Source organism: Geotrypetes seraphini, chromosome 6 (assembly GCF_902459505.1).
Source record: "Geotrypetes seraphini chromosome 6, aGeoSer1.1, whole genome shotgun sequence".
Classification (NCBI taxonomy): Eukaryota; Metazoa; Chordata; class Amphibia; order Gymnophiona; family Dermophiidae; genus Geotrypetes; species Geotrypetes seraphini.
Genome location: NC_047089.1, coordinates 159298629 through 159317161, shown reverse-complemented (window position 1 = coordinate 159317161; position 18533 = coordinate 159298629). Strand labels below are relative to the sequence as shown.

Here is an 18533-nt window from a genome sequence, read left to right as displayed (position 1 = left end):
CCTTAGGCCCCTCCTGTGTTACCGTTAGAGCTCCGGAGCATGGGTTCAATTTGCTTGCTGGTGCTTTTTAAAAGAAAAAAAGTCAGGCTGAGGCGGGAGTCAAACACTGAGCTTTCGGCGGCTCTTCAGGCTGTGCCGAGTCACCTGGGGAATCCCCAAGTCGGTGAGGGATTTTTTAAAATGTTGAGCAGTGGCAGCAGGATTTGCGACCTTCCGAGATGGCAGCTGGGCGCTCATCTAAATTAGCCGGGCGGAGTGCTCAGCTAAAAGGCACTAGGAAGAACACTGTGCTATATGTTTCCTCCATGGCCCCTGATTGGTTGGGTGGTCTGCCACATCATGTCACGCAGGGAGGATGATTCTCGTGACCCTAGATTGGCTAAGGCATCTTTGGTATACAGATCTAGTACACCTACAAGTGGACTTTCTCATACAGGTGCCGATTGCTTTAGGACAGTGGTCTCAAACTCAAATCCTTTGCAGGGCCACATTTTGGATTTGTAGGTACTTGGAGGGCCTCAGAAAAAAATAGTTAGTCTTATTAAAGAGATGACAAATTTGCATGAGTTAAAACTTTTTATAGTTTATAAATCTTTCCTTTTGGCTAAGTCTTAATAATAATATTTGTAATTTATAGCTAAAGAGACATATGATGAAGAAACTGTTTTATTTTACTTTTGTGATTATGATAAAAATACGGAGGGCCTCAAAATAGTACCTGGCAGGCCGCATGTGGCCCCATGGGCAGCGAGTTTGAGACCACTTCGGTCGTGCAGTGCTAGCCAAGAAAAGATATTCAGAAGTGGTCATTACCATCCTACTGAAGGTCAAGAAATCATCCACTCTTCCGGCATATGCCAAGGCATGGGATACTTTTCAGCGCTGGTGCAATAAGGAAAATCTGGAGTCCACGTTGCCAGAGGTTGTGGTAAGACCAGATAACGTAGCTGGTTTTAGAAAGGTTTGGACAATTTCCTGGAGGAAAAGTCCATAGTCTGTTATTGAGACATGGGACATACACTGCATGGAATGTTGCTACTCCTTCAGTTTTGGCCAGGTACTAGGGACCTGGATTGACCACTGTGAGAACTGGCTACTTGGCTAGATGGACCATTGGTCTGATCCAGTAAGGCTGTTACGTCTCTGGTTGCTCACCCAGGCATAATTAGATTCGTCAAAGGAGTCCTGAGGCTCAGGCCACCGATCCGAGATCCCTTTCCTTCTTCGAATCTCAACATTATGTTTAGAGGGTCTTCGGAGATCCCCATATGAGTCTTTGGAGGAAGCTTCTCTCATGGATTTTACAATCAAAGTGGTGTTCCTAGTTGCAATTACCTCAGCCAGAAGAGTCTCGGAATTGCATGCTTTGTCGTACATGGAACCGTTTCTGAAGATCACAGAAATGGGAGTGAACTTGCGTACAGTATCTTCCTTTTTGCTAAAGGTTGTTTTTCACCATTTCATATCAACCTGGAAGTTGGGCTACCAGCCTTTCAAGCTATGGGTTCTAAGAAGAAAGGCAAGGCTTTGAAACTGCTGGATGTCTGCAGAGTTCTCTTACGTTACCTGGAAGTGACTAATGAGTTTTGTCTATTGGACCATCTCTTGGTCCTAACCAGAGTCAACACGAGGCAGACCAGCCTCCAAGGCCAACATTTGCCAGTGAATTGGGACAGTGATCTCCTCCACCTGCATTGTCTGTGGCAAACAACTGCTGGTGGTTTAAAAGCACATTTTGACCAGAGGAGTAACTTTTATTAGGCAGCATTGAGGGCGATACCTCTGGAGAAAATATGTAGATCTACAACATGGCCTTATATACACTTTCACTAAATTCTATAGGGTGGATGTGGCCGCATAAGAGGATCCCTCTTTTGGATCCTTGGTACTAAAAGCAGGCTTATCTCTCCCACCTGTGACTGCTTAGGTACATTCCTAAGGTTCAGCATATCATTCCTATTGCACTGGAAAAAGATTAGGTTCTTACCTTGATAATTTATTTTCCAGTAGATAGGAATGGTATACTGAACCACCTGTCTGATGATTTCTGATGCACCTGTTTCTGGTCCTCTCCATGGTTTTCTGGTCCTCTCCATAGCTAAGACTTCTCTGCCAATCTGACTATGGGTTCAGAATCAGTTTGTGTATAGAATCTAAAGAGATAATTGAGCTCTACTAATATTCAAGCTGTTGCTTTTAGTTGATGTGTTTTACAGTTCAGTAGTAATGTTCGTTTATATATTAGTTTCATTATTGACTGTTACATCGTTAAATAAGCAGATCAAAACCTTGGTTTTGTAGAGTTCCCTCCTCCTGTCTTTTACTCTAGAGATATTGCATGCTTTGGAATGAACTGAAGGGGGCAGAAGACTCCTGGGAGAAGGAAGAAGTTTCAAAAGTACCCTAAGGTTCAGCATACCATTTCTATTTACTGGAAAATATATTATCAAGGTAAGAACTTAATCTTGATTTTGCTCGGACTTAATCTCGTTTTTGCTCAGATTATACTCTTTCCATAGCAACAAATGTAGGTATCTGTTCATGAAACTCTTTATTCTTTTTCTGTAAGGATATTGGCTTCAAAAAATTTTATTTATTTATTTTTTTTATATATCCACAGCATGTTTGCAGATTGCATCTTCAGTTCATTTTAATGTGACAGATGAGAAAAATATATCCTGCATATTGGCTGATCTTGCTGTAAACTTTTCAGTGGCTTATAACGATGTTGACAACACATCGGTAAGAAATGTTTTTTAATGGGTGGTTGGGACTTCATGTTTGTAGTTAGAAACTCTGGCCACTCAAGACCATCTGTTTTGATATGCTTCAGTTTGCATATCTCTTTATAGTTTAGTTACATTTATTCTGTGCCTGTAAATATTTTTTATATTATGGAAGAATTTGTAAACTATTCTTGCACTAGATTTTTGTTGAGGAGTTAGATTTAGAAATGAGCTGACCTAGGGCTAGATGCACAAAACTGTCCGATTGTGTACTGATGGTCGCTAAACCAGTTTGACTGGTATAGCAACCAATGTAATTTACAGACCTGATGATCAAAATGGCTCACCACGTGGTTTTCCATTTGAGTGTACATTCTCCAATTCTGGCACGCAAATGAAGTCATTAATATTAAAACGAATTGGATTGCTAAGACCGACCCTGAAAAAAACTTGTAAGTAAATGTTACCGACAGGTCTGTCTGTTTTGGGGTATTTTTTTTGTTTTGTTTTGTTGTTTTCTTTCTATAGGCACAGATGTTTGTATTGCCTACTCCTTCCTGCCATCGTGAAACCTTCTCCTCCCCCCATGTACTTGAAAAAAAATCATCAGGAAGGATGTCCACTCCCTCCTGCCGCTGTGAACACCCCCTCCCCCAAAACCAAACTCTCCCATTCCCCATTCCCCTTCTTAAAAAAAAAAAAATCATCGGGAGGGATTTGCATGTGTCAGAGTTGCCATCACAGTGACTGATTGGATGGGATTATGGTGCTCCACCGTGTAAACTATTTACATGCAAACTTGTTGGAACATCAATCACTGTTACAGAATTGACAAAAAAATTGGCCCACAGTGACCCGCATCTGTCTTAGCCAACCATGTTTTGTGCATCTAGCCCCTAGTCTTTAATTTGTTTGTATTTGTGCTAAAGGTTTACAAGTACAAAGCTTGCAAGACAAGCTCATATGTGAGGCAGTGGAAGACAGCGACTTATCTAAGATAAGTGAGTGTCAGAAACCAGACTTAAGCATGGGATTCCTAGAGCCCAACTCAAAAATAAACTATCCTTTGAAATTTCATTCCATTTATGAAAGTGATATAAATCCTTTTGTGGAATGCCAGTTCAAGTTGAACAGAATAATTTAAATCTATGTAAATAAGAGTAATATATAAAAATTAGTGAAGACCCCTGGTATCTAATATAATAAAACGCTAGGCTGTGCATGCGCACTTCCTATGTGTGCGCCGGTTTTCCGTGAGCTGTAGCGACACATAGGAAGTGCGCATGCGCGGCTTACGGTCTGGCCTGCTCCCTGTTGAAAGACGCAGCGGTGGCTACTCTCACGATCCCCGCCTGCGTTCCCTCCCTTCCTGTAAGTTGGCCGTCCCCGCCGCCGTTGTTCCCTTGCGCACAGTGCTCCATTATTGCTCTTGACGTCGCCGCGATGTAGGGACCCGCAGGTAGGACTACGCATGCCCCTACAGTACTCTCTCTGCTCTCTCTCTTCCTCCCCCTCCCCTCCGAGTCGGATGTCAACCGCGGCGGCCCGAGTCGGATGTCGGCTGCGGCGGCCCGAGTAGGATGTCAATCCGCCCCTTCTACTGATCGGACAAGTCACCCCGCTGCGTCTCTTCTCGGGACTCGGAGGACACCTCTGAGGGTGGTCGGGGCCCGGCCTGCTCGATCCATGCGTCTGGCTGGCTCTCCCACCAAAGCCCCCCACGGTGGCTGCTCCTCCCGCATCTGGCCCCGCATCCAAAGCCTCCCCGAAGGCTGGCTCCCATGAAAATGCTACCCTTCCGTTCAAAGACATGGCGGCAGCCCCCCCATGAGCCGCACCAGCATCGGAAACCCCTCCGACATCACAACATCAGAGACAAGGCTTCCGACGCCGGTGCACCTCCGGAGAGAAGCCGCCGCCGCGCCCCCGAACAGCAACACAGCATTTTCATGGGAGCCAGCCCTCGGAGAAGCCCAAGAGGAGACAACACCGCGAAAAGCTCCAGCAAGGGAGCCAACCAGACCGTGAGTGAGGGGATGCTGTAAGTGGGGCTCGGGTGAGGAGCCACCGCTGCTTGCGGCTTTGAAATTTGGCAAGGGAGCTGGCCAGAATGGGGTGGGGGACTTCTAAAATGTAAGGCTGCATGGTTTACAGATAAGGGAGAAGGGTTCCTAATGGACAGTGGGGAACATACAAGTAAGGGAGAAGGGCTACTGCTGGACAGGGGGGGGAGCAGGAAGTAAAGGAGAAGAGCTACTGCTGGATAGGGGGAGCGGGAAATGGGGGGTGATGCTGAACAGGGGGAGATAAAAGGAGAAGGGCTACTTCTATATAGGGGGAGCAGGGAATGGGTGGGGGTGCTGCTGGACAGGGAGGAGGTAAAAGTAAGGGAGAAGGGCTGCTAGCACCCGTTAATGTAACGGGCTAAACAACTAGTAAATACATATAAACATCCATGAATGATCAAGGTGAATGTAACAGAATAACCTTTTAATTAAAATAAGAGTTATATTTCTCTGATGTCAGAGAAAGGGCGGGACTGCCGGAAGAGGAAGCAGCGTAGCGCAGGGCTCAGAGAAGGGGCAGGACCGCCGGCAGCTGGGCTCACTGGCATCCGGAAACATGGTAGACTGCTTCTCCATGGGAGAAGGGGGGGAGGCTGTGGGGGTGCGAGCGGTTCTTCGGGTGGGAGTGCGAGCGGTCCATCGGGGTGGGGGTGCGAGCGGTCATTCCGGATGATGAATTGGGCGTCGGGGGGGGGGCATCAGGCTTTCAGGGTGGGGACAGGACTTCAAGGGGGAGAGTAGAGTCGGGGTGGCCGAAAGTAGAGTCAGGGTGGCCAGAGGAGAGTCGGGGCGGGTGAAAGGAGAGTCGGGGCAGCCAGAGGAGAGTCGGGGCGGCATGCGCGGTATACCCGTGAGCGCGGTATATAAAAATTTCTTTACATAAATTTGTGTTTCCCGCGCGCTATACCCGTGTGCGCGTTTTACACGGGTGCGCGTTATCTACGTGAAAATACGGTAATTTTGAATTATGCTCCGATTTTGAAACTCCTCCAATATTGTGGACTAACAAACAGTTGAAAGAAAAATGTTTTCCTTTATTGTTTCCAATAATTACTTGTATTTCCATGGATACTGTTGATTACAATATGATTGTTGTTTATCATAAAAAATTTGAAATTCAATAAGAATAAATAATTAAAAAAAAGAAAGTTGAGTTTTGCACAGATTGCAAGGGGGAGATGTGACACTGTGGGATACCAGTTAGAAGTAGATTGCAGTAATCTAAGCATGAAGTTACGAGAGCATGGACAAGAGTCCAGGTAGTGTGCTCAGAGAGGAAGGAGCGAAGTTTGGTGATACTGGAGAGAGAAGCGGCAGGTCTTAGCAGCTTGTTGGATGTGTGTAAAAAATGAGAGGTTGGAATGGAACACTACTCCAAGGTTGTGAGCAGAGAAGACTGGAACAATGGCAGTATTATTTATTGAGATGGAAAAAGGAGGAGGAGAAGCATATATTCATTCCCTTTCTCACATATACTTTGTAACATTTACAGCAAACTTATCTCCTCATTGACTAAACTTCACACACACATGCTCCTTCCTTATTCATTCTTTCATACTCTATATAGCAGTGTTTCTCAACTTCTTCAAGCCAAGTATCCCCTAAGTCTAACAAATATCAACTGAGTACCCTTGCCCAAGCTCCACCCCAGACCACACCCCCTTAATAATACCGTGTTTCCCCGAAAATAAAACCTACCCCAAAAATAACCCTAGCATGATTTTCGGGATAGGTTTTAATATAAGCCCTACCCCGAAAATAAGCCCTAGTCGTCGGCAGCCATGCTTCCCCCTCGCCCCGCCCTCTGAAGCGCAGCTGAACTGCCGGACCCCCACTGACCCTCCATCCTTCCCTCCCATCCAAACCTTGCCAACTGCAACCATGAATACCTTCGGCAGAGCAGCGTCAGGTCAGCAGCGCTCTAAACAGGATGCTTCGGGGCCTTCTCGCTGGAGAATTCCCTCTGCTGGGTCACTGATATCAGTAAACCGGCACACAGAAAGCCCCAGCAAGAAGGCTGTGAAGCAGCCTGTTTAGAGTGCTGCTGACCCGACGCTGCTCTGCCAGAAGGTATTTACGTTCACGGTCGGCGGGGTTTGGATAGGAGGGAAGGATGGAAGGTCAGCAGGGGTTCAGCGGTTCGGCTGCACAAGGGGAGGGAGGGAGGAAGGATGGAAGCTGGACAAGGGTTCTGCTGTACAAGGGGAGGGAGGGAAGGATGGAACCTGGGCAAGGGTTCTGCTGCATGAGGGATGGGAGGGAAGGATGGAAGCTGGGCAAGGGTTCTGCTGCATGAGGGATGGGAGGGAGGGATGGAAGCTGGGCAAGGATTCTGCTGCATGAGGGATGGGAGGGAGGGATAGAAGCTGAGCAAAGGTTCTGCTGCACAGAGGGATGGAGTGATAGATGCTGCAGAGGGAAGGCACAAGGGGATGGTACGATGAGAGGAAAGATGTTTCACATGAGGGGGAGAGAAAGGAAAGAGTTTAAAAAGTGGGATGAAGGGAGAGATGATCGTGTACATGGAAAAAAAAATAAGCCCTATCCGAAAATAAGACCTAGTGCGTATTCTGGGCCCCAAATGATTATAAGACACTGTCTTATTTTCGGGAAAACAAGGTAATACTACTGGGTTTCACAGAAAATAAGGCCTACCCCAAAAATAGACCCTAGTCCCTGAATTTGCCAGCAGCAGCGCTTGCCCCCCTCCCCGCCTCCTCTACGCATCCGAACCCCTGCTGACCCTCCCATCTTTCCATCTCTCCCTCCTGTCCGAACCCGGTGGACCCTCCGACCACGAGACCTACAAAGAGCAATGTCTGCACTCGGCAGCACTCTAAACAGGCTGCTTCGCGGCCTTCTGCTGGGGCATTCCCTCTGCTGCATCACTACTGTCATCAGTAATGTGGAGCATGGAAGGTGCCGGCGGGAGAAGACTGTGAAGCAGCCTGTTTAGAGTGCTGCCAAGTGACGACGCTGCTCTTTGTTGGTCTCGCAGTCAGAGGGTCGGCGGGGTTCGGATGGGAGGGAGAGAAAGGAAGGTCAGTGGGGGTTTGGCTGTGGGGGAAGGGATGAGCTGCTCAAGGGTTCTGCTACACGGAAGGGAGGGATAGATGAAGCTTTGCAAGGGTTCTGCACAAGGGAGGGATAGAAAGGAAAGGAGAGATGATCATGTACATGAAAAAAATAAGACCTACCCCGAAAATAAGACTGTGTCTTATATTAATTTTGGGGCCAAAAAACGCACTAGGGCTTATTTTCAGGAAACATGGTAATTGTAATGCAATTTCTTCCATTCATCTTTCATACAAACACAATATAATCTTATTAACAATGCATAATGGTAACCACAAAATTAAAAAACACAAAGCACACTATATGCAGAGAAAATGTTAATTATCATTTATATTAGTTTTTTTTCAAAGAAGTCAAGGCAAATAACTTTGGATATTTTAATGTCACCTCGGGAACAGCTATACAAACATAGTGCAAAATATAGACAGCAGATATAAATGCTCAAAACTTGACCTTTCAATCGCTAAATTGAAAATAAAATCTTTTTCCCTACCTTTATCTGGTAATTTTATTAGTTTCTGGTTGGTTGCACTTCTTCCGACTGTGCATTCAGCATTTTTTTCTGCCTCCTATATGTTTCCTCTCGTCTGGACTGCATTCCTTTCCCCAACCAACATCTCTCTCTGGCTCTCCACGAGTCCAACTTTTCTTCCTCTCTCCTTCACCCACATTGGCAACATGTCTCCCTCTCTCACTGTCCATCCTTCTCTCATTCCCTCTTGATGCAAAGGAAGTGGGGGGGGGGGGAAGAGAGATCCAGGTTGCATCTCTCCCACCCCCTCTGCTACCACAAACAGCATTTTCTTCCTTTCTCATACCCCATATCATGTTCACCACTGCCCACCAGCCCCATGCCCAACATTTCTCCTTCTATCACCCATCTCCAGCACATGCCATATCTCTCCCTCCTATCTTTCCATCACTATATCCAACATTCCTCCCACTTGCATTCCTTTCAATCTGTCCCACTGTTCCCTCTCCATGACCATATCCAACACTTCTCCCTCTCATCCTTTTCTTCCTCATGCATCTCTACCTCATTCTTATCTCTGTCCAACAATTTTCCTCTTTCTTCCTCTTTCTTCCTTTCCCCACGTACGCCATCTCTTTCTCTCTTAACTCACACTCATTCCCAACAATTATCCCTTTCTATTCTCTCCCTTCTGTGTTCAAGTTCATGCCCTTCCCTTCCTCCATCCACATGCATCTTTCCCCTCTTTCTTTTCCCTTCCAGCCAAGTGCATATCCTCTCTATTTCCTTCCATTCCACTTTATCCACGTGCATCTTCTTCCTCTCCTTTCCTCTTCATCCATGTGCATTTCCCTTCCTTCCATCTATGTGCATTTCCTCCTCTTTCTTCCCTTCCTCTCATCCCATAAGAAGCATATCCCTTCTCCCCTTCTGTTCCATCCATGTCCAGTATTTCTCCACACCCAGCCTTACTAATTCTCCATTTCCCCACATCCCTCAGTCCAACGTCGCTCCCTCTCTCTCTCTCTCCCCCCCCCCCCCCCCCAGCAAGTCCAGTGTTTCTCCTCCTCCTGCTGCCCTACCACTGCCTGACCCGGAATCTGGAGTCCACACAGGGCCCGGCACCAGCACTAACTTCAACAAAGAGCCTTCATGTCCATGAGCTTGGGAAGTCCCTATCGGCTTCACCCACTTTGGCACATTTGCATCAGAAGGGATGTATCAACAGGGACTCATGAGCAGATAGATTCGAAGGCTCTGCGTCTGTTAAACTAGCACTGGAGTTCGCTTGGTGTTGCCCTCCGTCTTCTGCCAGTCTCCCGCTGCCTGTCAAGGAGTCCAGAGCCTATACAAGCACTGGTGATAGCTAAACTGACGCAGAGCCTTCGAGTCTATCTGCTCGTGAGGCCTTGTTGGTACCTCCCTTCTGATGCAAATGTGTCAGTGGGTGGATCTGACAGGGCTTTCCCAAGTGCATGGACATGAAGGCTCTTCAGAGGGGGGTGGGGCGGAAGACCCGTGCTGCGTAGCACCCCACAATCGGCTTGCGAACCACGTGTTGAGAAACACTGCTTTATAGTATATTCAGCATTACGCAAATGTGTCAGTGGTTGGAGCCGACAGGGCCTTACCGAGCACATGGACATGAAGGCTCTTCAACGGAGGGGGGTAGAAGACCCATGCTGCCATAATCAGTTCGTTTACCATGTGTTGAGAAATACTGCTTTATAGTATATCCATGCTGCGTACCACCCCCCCCCCCAATCGGCTCGCGTACCACATGTTGAGAAACATTGCTTTATAGTATATTCAGCATCACTAGTTACAAATCAAAGTTAGTGACCAACGGACTGCCCTGTTCCCAATCAAGTCAATGGATCCACTATTTACAAAGACAAATTGCATACCTCACAACATACCCTGAAGAAAGCCACAGAATGATGGCTGAAACATCAGTTTCTACCTGACAAGACACAGTGAAACCTGGAAACCTGCAACAAGCAGAATGCCAGCTGCAGAAATCCTGAGAGAACATATAACCCAGCTTCATGGGAAGAAATCTTTAAACTCATCAGACTTTTCCATTCTGTGAAGAAAAAAAAGACCAACTGACCTTCTCACCAAAATTCAAATTGGTGATCAGCAGACTGCATTGTTCCCAATCAGGTCAGTAGACCCACTATTTACAAAGACAAACTGCAGATCTTGCAACATAGCCTCAAGAAAGCCACAGAATGACAGCTGAAACAGTTTGTACCTGACAAGACACAGTGAGACCTGGAAACTTGCAACAAACCACAAGGTCTGTCCTAGTGCCGACTGATTCAGGAAAAAAAACTTCGATTCGATTCAGCCTATTGAATCGATTTTTTTTTTAATTTGATTTTCCTTGGTTTTGGGGTTTTTTTTCCAAATATCCTGGTGGGTTTATTTTATAGCCTTCTCTCCTACCCACACTGGCGCTATGGTGTAACAAACAAAAAAGACTTTTCCTCTCTCTGTTAAATCCTAGCTCACGTTTCTGGTCAAACACCAGCTTTGGCAGGATACACATTTCAAATCTGACATACTGTAATCACAAAACAGAAAATAGAATTATTTTTTTGACCTTTTGTTGTCTGGTCATTATTCAAATTATGTTTGTCCCATGCTCTGGTTATCTTCTGATAACTCCCTTCCAGGGTCTCCTGCCCATTTGTTGTTGTTCTTTCTCATTAAGGAGAAGAAAAAAGCATTTCTTTCCTACAAACGCACCCAGAGAAGAGAAACTAAAGTAGAATATAAGACCAGATCTGCAGCGGTCAAAACAGCAGTTAGGGAGGCCAAACGTCGAGTGGAAGAAACTCTGGCAAAAAACATTAAAAAAGGGGACAAATCCTTCTTTAGGTATATCAGCGATAGGAAAAGGAACACAGACGGTATAGTACGCCTTAGACAACCGGACGGAAACTACACGGTGGCGGATTCAGAAAAAGCAGAACTACTAAATGAATATTTCTGCTCAGTCTTCACCTGCGAAGCACCGGGACACGGACCACAGTTGATGATAATACAAGATGTGGATGACCCGTTTCAGAATTTTGAGTTCACTCCTGGGGACGTCTACAACGAACTGGCAAGGCTAAAGGTAAACAAGGCCATGGGACCGGACAATTTACACCCAAGAGTGCTCAGAGAATTGAGAGATGTCCTGGCAGAACCGTTGGCGGTGCTCTTCAATCTCTCACTAAGTACGGGGAAAGTTCCGTTGGACTGGAAAACAGCCAACGTCGTTCCTCTACATAAAAAGGGTTGCAAGGCTGAGGCTGCGAACTATAGACCGGTAAGCCTCACCTCAATAGTGTGCAAACTCATGGAAACACTAATTAAGTACAAATTAGATACGATCCTGAACGAGGGTAATCTCCGGGATCCCAGCCAACATGGATTCACCAAGGGTAGGTCATGCCAGTCCAATCTAATAAGCTTCTTTGACTGGGTAACAAGAAGACTAGACTCAGGAGAGTCCTTGGACGTCGTGTACCTGGACTTCAGCAAAGCGTTTGACAGCGTCCCACACCGCAGGCTGCTGAACAAGATGAAATCTATGGGATTAGGAGAGACTCTAACTGCATGGGTTAAAGATTGGCTTAGTGGCAGACTTCAGAGGGTGGTGGTCAACGGTACCCTTTCTAAAATGTCAGAGGTGACCAGCGGAGTGCCACAGGGTTCGGTCCTGGGCCCACTCCTCTTCAACATATTTATTAGGGATCTGACTCAAGGGCTCCAAGGCAAGGTAACCTTATTCGCTGATGACGCCAAACTATGCAATGTAGTAAACGGCTGTAATCTTCAGGATGCTATGGAGCAAGACCTGCGTACTTTAGAAAGTTGGTCCTTGATCTGGCAGCTGGGCTTCAACGCCAAGAAATGTAAGGTCATGCATCTCGGCAACGGAAATCCTTGCAGAGCTTACACCCTGAATGGAGAAACTTTAGCCAGGACTACGGCAGAACGAGACTTAGGAGTAATCATCAGTGCTGACATGAAAGCAGCCACTCAAGTGGAGAAGGCTTCATCTAAAGCACGGCAAATGATAGGTTGTATCAAGAGAAGCTTCGTCAACAGGAAACCTGAAGTCATGATGCCACTGTACAGAGCCATGGTGAGACCGCATCTGGAATACTGTGTGCAATTCTGGAGGCCACATTACCGTAAGGATGTGCTCAGAGTTGAATCGGTTTAGCGGATGGCCACCAGGATGGTCTCGGGGCTAAAGGGTCTCCCGTACGAAGAAAGACTGAGCAAATTGCAGCTCTACACTCTCGAGGAGCGTAGGGAGAGGGGAGACATGATTGAGACATTTAAGTACATCACGGGACGGGTAGAGGTGGAAGATGATATCTTTCTTCTCAGGGGACCCTCGACCACAAGAGGACATCCGCTCAAGCTCAGGGGAGGGAAGTTTCGTGGAGACACCAGGAAATACTTCTTCACGGAGAGAGTGATTGAGCATTGGAACGAGCTTCCAGTGCAGGTGGTCGAGGCACGCAGCATCTCAGACTTCAAGAACAAATGGGATACCTATGTGGGATCCCTACGAGGTCATGCCAAGGGATAGGGTCACTAGGACTGAATGAGCGGGTCAGTAGAGTGACAGTATAATTACAATTATTCTTTAGGGGGTCAGTAGACTTAAGAGGGTGGGTAAATAGTGTGGGCAGACTTGATGGGCTATGGCCCTTATCTGCCGTCATCTTTCTATGTTTCTGTTTCTCCGTGCTAACTATCCATCTTCCATCTCTGTCCTCCCCTTCCATTTCCCTTCCCTCCACTGGAGGTCTGGAATCTTTCCTTTTTATCATCTCCATCCCCGCAGCTGCAACGATGGACCCCACCATCCCCAGATCCACAATCCCTCCTTTTCTCAACTACCCTTTCATCCAGCATCTCTCCCTCCTTTCACACCACCTCAGGGTCCACCAGCTCTCCCTTTCTCTTCCCAACTAGCCTCCCCCTAACTTTCCCTCCCTCCCCAGATTCACAATCTCTCCCTTTCTCTTCCCAACAGTTCTCTCTTCAAGTATATTTCCCCTTCTTCCCTCCACCCCACATCCAACTTCTGTTTCTCCCTTTCAGATCACTGCCCGCCATCTTTCTCTTTCTCTCCTCTGTTTCCATTCCCATAAGCTCTTCCCCAAAGATGCAATCATATATATCATCAACCAACTGTAAGCAAAGTCTTTTAAGCAAACAGTGAACATGATGGAAGGCTCTTATCGCACCCCCAGCGTATAACAGAAGCTGTGGATGTGACAAAGCCCAAGTCAAGTTTCAAGTTTATTAACTTTTAATATACCGACCATCAACTGGTATCTAGCCGGTTTACAATAAAATGTTAAAAATAGAGATAGAAAATTATATTTATAAAAGGAGTTAATAAAAGTGTACATTAAGGACATGAACTGGACGAACTTGAGAGTGATGGTAAGAGGGGAAGGGAGGGGTAAAGTTACATAATTAGGAGAAGAAAAGAAAGAGAGGAGAAAAAAAAAAAAAACGGAGATTGAAAGAAGAATGGAGGGAGAGGATAAAACATGTAGGATGGGATCATTCATTTACCCCTAATGCTTCTAACTGCCAAGGCACAACCCTAAAGACACCAACACTCACACACCATTCATTCACAACCCACACATACCGAATTGGTGAATGTCCTCCCTAGTCCCCCTTCCTACTTTAAAAAAATTACAGCTAGTAACGGGGATTTCTTCACCCATGTCTTCCTTCTTCTGTCCACTCCAGTCTGATGTTGCTCTTACCTTCCATCGCTGAAAAATCCAGTTTTGCTGCAGGGAACTTTCAGTCGCAGCAGCCAATCGGAAGCGCTTACAGCTCCGTTCCCTGCTTTACTTCTGCCGCGGTCCATCCCCAATGATGAAACTTCTGGTTTACGCCTGGGAGGACCAGGGCAAAGGAAAGCAGGGAAGGGAGCCATAGACAGCTGTTCAGATTGGCTGCTGGGGCTGGAGACCTCCTGCAGCAAAAATGGATTTGTCAGCGACGGAAGGTAAGGACAGCATCAGACCAGTGCAGATAGAAGGGGGAAGACATGCTGTTTCACAGGGGGCCCTCTGGAAGACATACTGGTTCACAGGGGGCCTTCCCGAGCCACGAGGCCCTGGGTAGCTGCCCTATTTGCTTCCCCCCTAACACCATCCCTGCTGGAGAGTCGTGTCTAGATTTTATTTGTGCAGAGTATTGAGCCTCCCTCGTCACTTCTTTGCTGCCTCACCTCTTTAAAGAGGAGGGTTGGTCACCGAATCGATGAAGCTGGTTTGAAATTTTTTTTTTTTTTTTAAACCCGAATCGATTCACCCGAAGTGAATCGGTGAATCGATTTGAATCAGAAATTGGGCAGCACTAGTCTGTCCAGAGCAGGGGTAGGCAAGTCGGTCCTCGAGATCCACAGGCAGGCCAGGTTTTCAGGATATCCACAATGAATATGTAAGAGATGAATTTGCATGCATTGCCCCCTTGAGATGCAAATCTATCTCATGCATATTTATTGTGGATATCCTTAAAAAACCTGGCCTGCCCGTGGCTCTCTAGGACCGGAATTGTCTACCCCTGGTCCAGAATATTGTTTCCAGAAACCCTTATTTGGGGTTTCGATGAGTATATTGTTATCTTAAGCTGCCTACCAGCAACTGTTTTTGCTGTGATGCAAGTTCTTGGTTTGCAGTGCTGGATTCCATTAGCTTTCTCAATATAAGAATTTTTTAAATCAAGTAAAATGGATACAGTCAGTTGCAAATGTAATTTGATAACCTAAGGCTAGCCTGTTGTTTACTGGGCCTTTTGCACAATGGGGATCTTAACAATTAGTCACCCCAAAAATGTTCTGCACAATTAAATTGCCTGAAAATTCAGGGAATATTGCACACTGTTGGTAACCTTGTTCTGTCTGAACAATCCTGAAAAAAATATGTAGTGTTCTGAGTGGCCCATTGGTATACAGGCATCCTGTTACGGTAAGTAACTGTGCTGACTGGGAACTTAATGCTTTTTTTGCAAATAACAGGTACATTTTTGCAAAAAAAAATGTTTTTCATTTCACAAGACATTAGTTTAACTTTTATTTTTCCTCTTTTCAACCCTCAAAAGAAAATAGCAAACTTTGAACTACCAAAAGATGCCAGCCTCCTGAACAGTAGCTCCTGTGATAAAGGAAACTTTTCTGGCCCTCTTTTGGAAATTGGCTTTGGAGCAGGAAACAGAATGGCCATGAATTTCACAAAGAATTCGGCTAAGTATCAGGTTGATGTATTGACGCTTAATTACAACTTGTCAGATGCATTCCTTTTCCCCAATGCATCTGAGAAAGGTAATCTAGTTTTTGTGTTATTTGCTTAGTTTTCTAAAATTGTGACAATTTTTAATTTTGTTTCCCATGTTCCCATTTTGGAGAGGCGGGCAGGAAGGACTGGGCTTTCCTCCTGCTGTCTTCACATAAGAGGGTGGTTCAAGGGGTGTGGGGAGAACCAGGGGGCTGAGGCAGGAGGGAGTGGACATCCCTCATGCTGACTTTTTTTTTTTTTTTCTCAAGGTGGGTCCTCGCATGGGGGTTTGTGGTCAGTCAGTTCTGCGATGTGGGGCACATGTGGCAGAAGGGAGTAGGCATCTCTTCTGTTTGTGTTTTCAACATTTGGAGACATGGAAAGGGAGGCGGTTCATAGCAGCAGGAGGTAGTGGGCATCTCTCCTGTCTCTTTATTTTTGTTCTGGCAACGGCACCTCCAACCTTCTTCCTTTTTTTTTATTTTTATTTTTTTAATGGGGCAGATATTGTGCATGTGTTACGCAGATCTGTGCCCATAGAAAAAAACATGAGAAAATATGGCTGACGTGTCGGTTACACAATTACTGACAGGTCTAGGATTTTGGGGGGTCGGTTTTACCAGTTGCAAAAATGCCTTTACAATGTTAGGCCATCGATTGGATGGCTCGTCTTAATATTAATGGCTTCATTTTAATAGTAATGAGGTTGTTTGCATGGCAGAGTCGGAGAATGTAATAATAATTATTTTATTTTTATATACCGCCAAAGCCATGAAAAGTGGGTCATTCCATGTCAAGTAATCAGATTCTTGGAAAGTGCCCTGCATGACCATCACGGATTTTGATGAAACTTCATATGCAGAGTCCACCATGTCTCAAACGAACTTTGGTAAAGTTTTAGTTTCACCTGTGGAATATTTGTGGAGATATAGCCATTTGTTTGACCCCATACCACAATGAAATACAGTACGACAATGACATTCTGACAACTTTGAGACACAATATCTCCCGAGCTGTGTTTCCAAAAAAACTGAAACTTAGCTACTCTGCACAACTTTTTGAGCTCTGTTCATTGCTACCAATAACAATTTTTGCCGAGCACTGATTGAATGGCTGAATTACAGTAAACTTGGCCGAAAAAATTAGTGCTCCAAAAAAAGTCAGTTTGACATTACTTAGCTCCCACAATAATTGAGTAATAAATGCGAAATTTGGCGCATAATGTCTCAGTACAACGTTGTTTTCAAAAGTACAATTTCAACCTCCAAGCTCTTTCCATTAGTTTACAAATTAAGTGTAAAGTTGCTAATTTGTGTAAAAAGGCCAAAAATAGGGTATTTTCAGCCTGCTTTTACAGAAAAATACCTTTTAGAAACTCTTTCAAATCAGTCTCATTAGATAGAGCATATTTCAAACCCCCTAGAAAAGTGGACTTCATTTTTCAATGCAGGTTAACAATGGCAGAAAAAGGGGGACAAAGTTGGGAGACGTTGCCACGGCAACAACCTCTATTTCAACATAGTTCTGTCATTTTTAAAGTTACAGTTTTGTATTGACGTAGTATTACTACTACTCTATTGCGTTGGTCCATGGTGACATTGTCACTACCAGTTCCAGAGTTTGAACTGGCAACCCCATCGCCATAGGGGTCACGCCCGATAGCTGTGCAATACCAGCCACGGGTGGGCCACTTCGTCCAGGTTCCCAAGCCTCGCATTTGGTTTCTTTGTCAAGGTTCCAAAGCCTTTTGTTGGTATCTTTCTGGTTCCAAAGCCAATGATTAGGGTGTCTTATCCTAGGTTCCCAAGCTTAAATTGGGTATCTTATATGGTTCCCAAGCCGAAGTGAAGTCCACTTTGATTTTAACTGCCAGCAATCTTTATAACAATCTGTTAAATTTTTGAGCCACTTTCTTCAATGCAGTTTCTGGAAATTGATATTGGCGGCCGGATGATGTAACTGAAGGGGCACAAAGCATGCAGATGAGGTGTTGCTCTGGAACCCAACAAACGTCTTGCCTTTCTGGCCAATAAAACGAATGAGCTGAACCGTGAGGATGCATAAATTTTATCAATGCATCATTTTGTTCAATTGAGACTTCAACAACGTTGCCTATCCACCATTGATTATCGTAAGTACAGGCAACGTAGCAACCAGGAAAGATTTCGGACACTTTCAAATTTGGAATGGCAGTATCAGAAATTTTGGCAACAAAATTTATTGTGTCATTTGAAACTTTGCTGACACGAACCGAGTTTGAGTTGACTGGTACAAATTGGTGGTGCTCTCTGGTACCGGCTACTGTGCTGCTTTCATGCCATCTTTCTTCTTGAAACTTTTTGCTTTCTTAAATTTCTTCTTTTGGAACATAGATGTATTTAACTCCGTGTATATTTTGGTCACAAAAGTTAAATAGATCCTTTGGCGTCAATATTTGATCCGTTGATGGTCTTTGGAGGCTAGCCCGGGCAGCCAGTCGTTTAGTTGTTCCACCAACTCCATCGCAGGGTGATTTTCCGTGGCTAGTTCCAAAAAAATTCCATTCAGCCTCAATGTTGAAATCATTTCTGTGATTGCACAAATTCACAAAGTTCTTGTAGTTTTTATATTGTGCAGCTGAGCCGTCACTGAAGTAGTATATTTTGGTAATGTTTGTTTGAGTTACCAAAAATTCGATCAACTTTTGAATAAACACGTGTACAGATATCGTATCATGTTGCATATTTTCAGAAATAATGCAACAATTTACAACTTGCAAAGTGCCCACTTCATTGAGGTAATATGCAACAAAAGGATGTACCGTAGCTTGTGAATTTTCCCAGTGAAAGCCTTGGGCGGCATCCTGTACAACAAATGAGTAATTTTCAGCGAAATC

At 45.3% G+C, this 18533-nt stretch overlaps 1 protein-coding gene across 1 annotated transcript in view; it reads left to right on the top strand.

The window, feature by feature from the left end:
- LAMP1 (lysosomal associated membrane protein 1) overlaps positions 1–18533 on the top strand; it is a 71388-nt gene that overhangs the window by 6380 nt on the left and 46475 nt on the right. The window contains exons 2-3 of the mRNA XM_033949717.1: positions 2621–2742; positions 15486–15705. Coding sequence (XP_033805608.1) covers positions 2621–2742; positions 15486–15705 — 342 coding nt within the window. The remainder of the gene's footprint in view (positions 1–2620; positions 2743–15485; positions 15706–18533) is intronic.